At 52.7% G+C, this 8,657-nt stretch overlaps 1 protein-coding gene across 1 annotated transcript in view; it reads right to left on the bottom strand.

Moving 5' to 3' along the window:
• Window positions 1-3: 3 nt before the first annotated feature.
• Window positions 4-8,657, bottom strand: part of NMNAT2 (nicotinamide nucleotide adenylyltransferase 2) — a 33,480-nt gene continuing 24,826 nt past the window's right edge. The window contains exons 4-11 of the mRNA XM_064454401.1: window positions 8,257-8,335; window positions 6,952-7,081; window positions 6,206-6,286; window positions 6,051-6,095; window positions 4,753-4,829; window positions 3,651-3,752; window positions 3,336-3,403; window positions 4-3,194 (exon numbers count right to left, since the gene is read on the bottom strand). Coding sequence (XP_064310471.1) covers window positions 3,092-3,194; window positions 3,336-3,403; window positions 3,651-3,752; window positions 4,753-4,829; window positions 6,051-6,095; window positions 6,206-6,286; window positions 6,952-7,081; window positions 8,257-8,335 — 685 coding nt within the window. The 3' untranslated portion in view covers window positions 4-3,091. The remainder of the gene's footprint in view (window positions 3,195-3,335; window positions 3,404-3,650; window positions 3,753-4,752; window positions 4,830-6,050; window positions 6,096-6,205; window positions 6,287-6,951; window positions 7,082-8,256; window positions 8,336-8,657) is intronic.

The raw sequence follows: 8,657 nt of genomic DNA, 5'->3' as shown, positions 1-8,657 counted from the left end.
ATCTTTGTTTTGTTTTGTTTATTACATAATTTAAACATTTTGCTGATAAAGTTTTTTTGTCAATGACTGTTTTTTTCATATAGCAACAGAAGAAAAAAAATTAGGCTCCAAAACTTTTGACAAAGGTGAAATCGGTGGCATGGCAACTTCAACCCCTTTACCTCCCCCCGTATTCTTCTTTTCTCCAAAAGGCGTTTGAAGTTCATTTCTCTTTCAGCAAATTGCACTGTTTAAAAGTGGAGGTTCAAAGACCGAAACCCACGAGCTTCTTCCCACCCCTCCCCTGCACCCTGGAAACCTGTGTCCTCACCTCCCTGGTGGTCGCATGGATCTTCAGGGATGATTTTTCCTTTTTTCCCCATACCCACCCAAAAACTTTTTCCAAACCTGTCCCAGAGCTTAATGACCTGTTACAAACCCCCCATCCCACCCCCCTGTACTGTGAGTTTTACTGAATGGATACACAAAGGCGCAGGTAAGACTAGTAAGACAGAATATACTCGTCATCCATACCACAACGCTACATCTCTAAGGCATGCTGTCCTAACCGTGATGGGATGGGAAGCCAGCTGGCTTCCTGTGCGTCCCATCTCGCGTACCTGAGGGAGGGAGGATCTGAGATGGCTCTTGGACATGCCACCTGCCTTCCTTCTCCACCTCCTTTGTTTTATTTCCCTTTGTCTCCTCCTCAGTTAAAACCCGTTGTCCTTCCTCCCCCTTCAAAGTAGCATCGCTCCTCCAGGAGCTTAAAGTGTGTGTGTGTGTGTGTGTTTGTGTTTTGGAGGCTGGTTGCTACCACTGCTCTTTCTCCTCTGGCTTGGAGCTATGAAACAATAACTTCTGTGTTGGGGTGGAGAGGGAAGAGAGACTGAAAAACTGAACACTTGAGAACAACGGGTGGAGAGGAGTCTCCTGGCTTACGTACATTGTGTGTCTCATGGATGAGATGTCCTACCACAGGCACCTGCCCAGCGTGTTAGCTAAGGGAGCTCAGTAGAGTGTTGGTGAGCATCTTGAACTGGCTGAAGGCCTCCTTGGAGAAGAGGCATCCCTGCACTCCGAGTTCCACATGCTCTCACCTCCCTCTCTACTTTGGCATCTCTGTATCTCCTCACCCCATGGGATACATACACAACCACTGGGGATACCAGAGCTGGCACTGAGGGATGTAGCTACTGAATTTATGACAGTTCCTGAACAAGCCTCCCCATGTGAAGGGAAATCCCTGACAAGGAAAGACCTCTTCTGGCCTTTGGGCAAGTCACATCGCTTCTGTCTCTCTTGCTTTCCCTTCTGGGAAGGGCTGTCCTTGAGAAGTTGTTAGCTGCTGCTCTGTGCCTGTGGCTGTATGCTGTTTTGTTTTGTCCAACATTGCTTGCTGTTACAGAGGTGCCAGCAGCATTCAGCGGGTCACCAAATTTAGTGCAATGTCTCATCTTTAGAGCTTCCATGTGAGCAGCTCGTGACCCTTCGTAGATATTTACGGGGGGGAAAAAAAAAGGTAATTTCGGATCTTTCCCTGAAATACTCTGGAGGACTCTCAGCCTTCAGGTGTCTCAACACAATACTGTGCCTTGCTGGGGACCAGAAGCTAGCCACAGTGATGCCCTAGGAAAGCCACAAAGACAGCAGTCATGCCTTGGCTGGGGGTTCTAGCCTGAGCCTAGTTAGCCCAAATTTGTGGGGAGTGGGCAGATGCCCAGGAGCTATAGGCAGCAGGGCTATACCCAAAGCGATACAAGGTTAGATGGAGGAAAGGGAGAGGAAAAAGTGAGGAGTAAAGGAGGACTGCACCTTCTTCCCTGTGGCTGTGACCCTTCCCAGGGGCTGTGCAGGGTTCTTGCACCCTAGGGATGCTCAGCAGGACAACAGCCTGCTTCAGCAACCCTTCTCTCTGCAGGACTTAAATAACTTTCTTTTGCTTCATGTTACTTACCCCACTTTTAATGTGAGCATCTCTGCTAGGCTCCATCCCTGGCTTTTGGGGACACATCACAGGCAGGAAAGCAGGAGCCTGGCATGTGCCAAGGGATGTGCAAAGTAGCCACAGCCAGTTTGGGAGGGGGAAAGTATCATGCATTTAATAAACTCTTCAAGGAGAGGAAGAGGGTAGGAGCAGAGGGGAGGGGGAAGTTTACAGACAGAAATGGAGATCTGGAGGCTAGAGGATGGGGATGGACCCAGCCCCCACAAAGCTCAGCCAGGTTTGGGGCAAATTCTCACCAGAGGCTTTGGGTCCCCACCTGCTGCTTTCCTCCCTTGTTTCTTGGTTTCTTAAATGGGAGGTCCCTTTCTAGGTGCTGTGGGCTGCCGCCTGTGACACTAGGTCAGAGTAGAGCATCACCCCAACTCACTTGCCTAGGGTGTGGCTTAGGGTGGGTTGGGTTCACTTGAAGCCAAGGACATCCCCTCTAGTAATGCTTTGGCAGCAATGCTTGCCAAGGCCTCTGCTCCCCTTCAGAAATGCCCTCTCCGTGATTTTTCAGGGCCATGAGGAGCAGTTTGTTAGCTGGGTTGTCCTACTGCCGGCCTAAGGAGGTCCATCTGCTGTGGGGCATCAAGTCAGTTGGGTTACAACTGCCTGCTGCCAGCCTGGATGTTTGGTCATCATGTTGAGAGGCCCAAAGGGCTCACACTAAAACTATTTAAGAAAAAGAAGTCCACCTAGATTTATTGAGCTTAAGTACTGCAAGGTGATGCAGATGAGGAAACCCCTGCCCTGAGCATGCTGGGAGGATGGACTGGGGGACCATTTCCCAGTGACATGCTGGGAGGGGGGTGCTGGAGCCACCTCCCCTCGAGTGCACTGAGCACATTGCTCTTCTACTGGTCCTCCCTCCCTGCATATAGGATGGGGGGTGGTTCCCTGGAAAAAGAGACCAAACCATTCCCCTCAGGCCGTGCAGCAGTTCCCTAGATATGGCTGCATGACAGAGCGTTGGCACCGGGGGTGAGAGGCAGACGTGGGCAGGAGGCCATGGGGTAGGGAGAGAGATGGAGACACAGACCGAGAGAGAGAGAGAGAAAAGAGTGATGGAGAGCTGTTGGCAGGTGGGACACGAGGGCTGTCTCGCTGCAAGGCCTCTGGCACTTAGCCAGAGGCATTGATGTAGAGTTGGCTCTTGAGGATGTAGTCAATGACAGGCTGGCAGAGGTAATCCACGACATGTCCATCCCCATGCTGCAGGGCCAGTCTGAGGGTATGGGGGGAGAGAAACAGATCAGAGTCCATTTAGGTGGGTTAGGTGGCACCTTGGTGTCCCCATAAATGGAGGGGCTGGCTGGGGGGCACCCATCTTCCAACCCCATAGCAGGAGTCCCCCTGTATTACCCACCTGCTTTTGGTGGAGCTGACAACTGACATGGGGTGGTTCAAGTCATCCTTCACCACCAGGATGTTGTTCTGCAGGGAAATGAGGAAGAGAGGAGCAAAGGGATGGCCTGAAAGTGGACGTCTGCCCTGCCAGCCCTCCTGCCCCACTGGCCTTTGGGGGGCTGCTGCATGGTGGCCCCCTGGTCACCTGACCTAGAGGCTGAGAGCATCTGGCCTCGAGACATTTTGTGCCCCGTGGCTGAAGTGGACCCCCCTGGGTAAAGAGAGGTTGTAGGTTCTTTCTCAGCCTTCCCCAGCCACATGTGCATCCACTTACTTTGTACTTGCGGAGTATGGAGGAATGATTCATGATCCGGTCGGGGTCTGCTCCATCCCGGGGCACCACCACAATCCCAAACTCCCCAACGATCACCTCCATCTAGGAGTGACCCAAAGAGGGGAGAGCTTTCATAACCATCCCGTGCAAAATGTGCCATTCGTTGTCTGCCAACCCCCACCCTGCATCATGAAATCTAGGCCATGGTCTGGATGGAGACAGAGTGAATTTGTGGCTAGCTGGACAGTCTTTGGCAGAAACATGGATTCACTAAGGCTTGGTTAGTGGTCTGCAGTGTACAAAATGGTTCAGGGTTAAATCCTATTAATAGCTGTTGAGGGTAGGCTATAGGGAGGTCTTGTAATGGTAGAAAGAGGGTGGCAGCAGAAGAGGTTGCCCAAGGAGGATATGACCTCTGCCTTGCTGGAAGGCTTTAAGACCAGGATGGATGTGTTGGTCCTGACAGAGGTCTTGTTCTGCCCTGGGCAGAGAAAACCTGAATTTGCGCCAAGGCTGGTGGCCAAGCTTGCCACCACATGGGAATGGCTCCCACTGCCTCATCCATTACAGGACAAACCAGGCTCATCCAAAAGAGCTCTGGGTCAGCACATTTTATTAAGTGAAAGCTATTGATTTGGTGGTAAGTGTGTTTAATTTCTAATGTCAGACCAACTTTTGTAAAGCTCTTATGTCCTACCTTCACACATCACTCTGCTGGGAATTGCATCTACTTGATGCTGGCTCCTTCCAGGGGACAAGGAGCAGGAGCATAGCCTTTGGAAATCCCTTGGGACCAGCTTATCTGCACCCCTGCTGATATCCTTTGTTTGAGTGGTGAGTGGGAGCAGGGCTTGGGTCTGTGGAAGGGGAGGCTGGGGAGGGTTGGTGACTTGAGAGCATAAGACCCTGTGCCTCAGGCTGCCTGTGTGTAGGGCATGTGAGGGTCAGGGTTGGGATGGAGGAGGAGGTGGGGATGGTGGGCATGACTCTTGCCATCCTGAGGGACCCAGGTGGCTCCCAGGAGTGCTGAGTGTGGAAAGGAGAGGAGGAAGGGAGCCTGAGGAAGAGGATCATGCAGGGGCACCAGGTGGTGGCAACTCACATCCGCCTCATTCCAGAGACCAGGGATGCAGAAGGACTCCAGCAGGTCGCTGCCACAGAGCAGTAAAATGCGAAGCTCTGAAGAAAAGAAGCAGAGAAGCTCAGAGGTGGGAGAAAACGGGTCTGAGCAGGCATCCCCACACTGCCATCCCACTGCACTTCCTGCAGACCTCCCCTGCCAAAACAAGTTTACTAAAGATTCTCGCATCCCTACCAGTACCACACATGAAATAGCCCCCCACCCTGCTTTATTTCAGCTCCTCTCCCGTGCTGCTGGGTTGTTGTCAGCATTGCTGCAGGGGCTCCAGCCACAGGGGCAATGGGGAGAGCCCAGGAGACTGCTCAGAGCTCTGGGCGCAGCTGTGTTTGCTTTAGCAAAGCTGATAACAAAGGACCAGAGGTTTTCCTTGCACACCCTGGAGGACTTCTGCGTCCTCCATTTCTCTCCCCAGGCTGGGACTGGTGCTTGCTGACAGCTTGCTTTAAGGGTTGGCTTTGCTGCTCAGTAAGCACAGCAAGAAAGTTGTGCTGTGGGAAGGAGCTTTCTACTCCAATGGGCCCATAAAGATTAATTTATTTGTACAAATACCAGAGGAAAGCCATAAACCCACCCGGAGGGGTGGGACGAGGTGGCTACATGAGAAGGTGCCTCCCTGGTTGGCATTTCCAGGTGGCCAAAGACTCTGTGCTCTGCATGGTGCTGGTGCTAGGATGGGTGTTGTGCCAGGCTTTGTGTGAGCTAGCCCATGAAATGGGTCTCAAAAACACCAGCAAGCTGTCAGTGGACCATGCTTCCCATGCAGAGCCCTCAGTGATATATGGCAGTAACAAGTGCATGGCAGCCTAGTGGGTCTAAAACTCCTAAAGGGCTTTAAAGAAAGGAGCACTGTGGCTGCTCAGGTGGCTGAAATCCCACCTGCTGCTGAGTGCAAAGCTTGTCAGGGCTGTGGGTAATGCAAGGATGTGGGTGACACCACTGCCAAAAGGCAGGTTTCATGGCACCTGGGGTGACTTTCAAGGCACGATGCCATAGCAGGTCCATGCCAGTGCTGGGAGCCAGGTCTCTGTGGCTTGGTCCCTTATTTTAGGCTGCTTGCCTGCCAACAGGAATGAGATCAGGCCAGTTTAGCACTGCTGTTGTTTTACCCCTGAGCCCTGATAGATGGCACTGGGACAGGATGATGGTCCTGCATCTTTTGCTCGCCACCAGGTGTGTTGTGCAGCTGCTCCCGAGCTGCCTAGTGCTGGCCAGCCAGCCACAGAGGAGCCAGTGCATTGCAGAGGGGGCTGCATACTCACCGATCTCCTCATATCTCATCACTGTCCCCAAGTTGGCATTCTCATCTGGGGAAGGGAAGCAAAAGAGAGCTGTTGGTGACCGGCCTGGGACAGGGGGCTGGGAGGAAGGCTGGGGGGTGGCACCGAAGCCAAGGCTATGCTGGGACTTTACCTACCCACAAAAGTGAAGCGCTCCATCGGTGGGCGAACGCAGCAAATCCGACTCAGGCTTTCTCCCACCTTCCCCAGGATCTTTGCTAAAGGTGAAGAAGAAAAATTAACCAGAGTGCCAACAATGCCCTGACAGACTGACCCACACAAACTCTTCGGCCACCCTGATCCTTTGAGATCCTCCTATGCCCAGGTGCAGGAACTGCTCTCAGCATCTCCTCACCACTGCCTCTCATGGTCTTAACTCCCGAGAGTGTTACGCTATGCCTTGAAGAGACCAGCGGGACAGCTAATATCACTTTAAAAAAATCACTAGATTTTTTTGTTTGTTTTTATGGGGTTTAAGTAATTCCCCCTCCTGTCCCCAGCTAATACCTGCATGTCCAACATCCCACCAGCTCATGGGGGATCCAGCCACGTCACCTCTCCTGCCAGCTTGTCCCATGCACACGCCCCATGGGTACCAGGTAGCTTTTCTTTTAGCTGCTCTCACTGCCTCAACATTATCCAGCTAAAGACCAGTGAGAGTCCACAGCCATTTTAAGCCATTCTTTAGTCCCCTTGCTGTGTTGGACATTAAGGAAGCCCTCCATCGCATCCCCACCTGACCCTCGGCTTGGTTCATGGAGCCTGATGAGTGAGCTGATGCAAAAATAAGATGATGGAGCTCCCCTCCTGGCACTCAGCAACCCTGTCTGGGAGGTGAGGGGTGGGTGGTCATCCCCCTCTTCCCTAAATCACTGCCACCTACCTGCAGTGGGCTTGTTGGAGACGTTGTTGTTGTTCTGGTAGATGGTCTGCGAGGACTCATTCTGGGGCTGGCCGATCACAGGGGTGATGGAGGGGGTGTTGACATTGGAGAGGATGCAGCCAGTCACTCTCTGCAACGAGGGAGATGTGTAGCTGGAACAGTGCCTTTGCTCTAGCTACCTTCCAAAACCTTTACAACCCCTGTATCGAGCCTCTGCACCCCAGGCTGAAGGTCATCTTTAGTAACAGGTATGTCCAAGCTCACTTTAGGATCCCAAATCCCATCCAGTCTCACTGGATGGGCCTGGGGCTACCAGGACCCTGTGTATAATGACTCATGATTAAGGCTGGGGACAGTGGAATTAACTTTTTGTGTGGACCTGTGAGGCTGGCAAGGCTGCAGCTGTACTGTCTGCAGGCAGGCATCGTCCCCATCACCTGGTCATGCTCATAAACTCTCATGAATGAATAAAAATACAGCAGCTGATGAATCAGAGGCGCAAAGCCAGAAGCTTACACATTACTCCAAGAGCAAACGTGCCCTCTTCTCCTCCACCAGTCCCTGCAGAAGACGACAGGCATTTCCAGGGGCTCCCTGGCTTTGACACCGTAGTCCCTGGACACACTGGACATCCCGCCAGGCTGGTTAATGCTACTTCTGTGCTTCCTGTCTGGGCTGCCTGTGAGTTTGTATGAAGCTGTTTTATCCATTTCCCATCCTTGGTTTGCTCACTATATCCAAGTGTTAGCAGTAGCCCTGCTTTCCCTGTCCCTGCAGTCACCCAAGGGCAGTCACCTTCCTCCTCAGCTCTCAGGGCTTACAGGGACATTTCCTCCTGGGTTTTGTGCTCCCTGGGGACTTCCCAGATGCTGAATTTTCCTGAAGTCACACCATCAGGTTCATACTGCATTTTTGGCTCAGCTGGTAAATGGAGATGCGCGTCCACCTCTCCTTCCCCTTGGGATGGAGCAAGTGGTCAGCATTGATGATTTGGCTTATGCCCATGCCTGCCTTCACTTTGACTTCACCCCTGCTCCCCTCCTGGTGTGCATGGGACTGGGATGGCTGCTGGCTCCAGCGGGAGGGCTGTTTGCTTTCACCATCAGGGCAAGGAACTCAAAGTGGGTGTGACACAGTCACCTCTTTCAGATCAGGATTCAGGAATATTCCTGCAAGTCTTCTCTCTTTCTGTGCCAGCCATATTTTGGCTGTTGATGTCCATAGGCTGGTGCAAGAGCAACCCCACTCCCGTGCTCTCCCCATGCCCTCACCCCAGGTGCCCCCACACCGTGGGGGCTGCCTCACCTTCATCAGGTCACGGTGGTGCTCCAGCACGCTGCAGGTGGTCTGCCAGGTGTCCTGGTAGCACTCCCAGGGGTCCACCCTGTTGGTAGCACAGCAAGGCAACAGTGTTGGCAATGGTCACTGCCTGGACCTCCTGGCCATGCTACCTCTTCCCCACTGGGCCATCCAGCAATGCCATGAGCAGCTATGTTCACTCCTCCAGCTCTGCCATAGACCATGTCCTTCCTCCAGCCCTTCCATCGAGGTCTCCCTAACAGCTTTGGAGACCTGAACATGTGCCTGGACACCTTTTCACTCTTGGTACCCAACTAACCAGCTTTCATTTGTCTTGGATACATAGAACCCTGTTTCCTGAGGACAGGCCAGAGATGTTTCTGGTTCTACCTTGGCTGCCAGATGCC

The sequence above is a fragment of the Phalacrocorax carbo genome, chromosome 6, assembly GCF_963921805.1.
Source record: "Phalacrocorax carbo chromosome 6, bPhaCar2.1, whole genome shotgun sequence".
Taxonomy (NCBI): Eukaryota; Metazoa; Chordata; class Aves; order Suliformes; family Phalacrocoracidae; genus Phalacrocorax; species Phalacrocorax carbo.
Note: the sequence above shows the minus strand (reverse complement) of the source record. Positions and strands in the feature narration are given on the sequence as shown.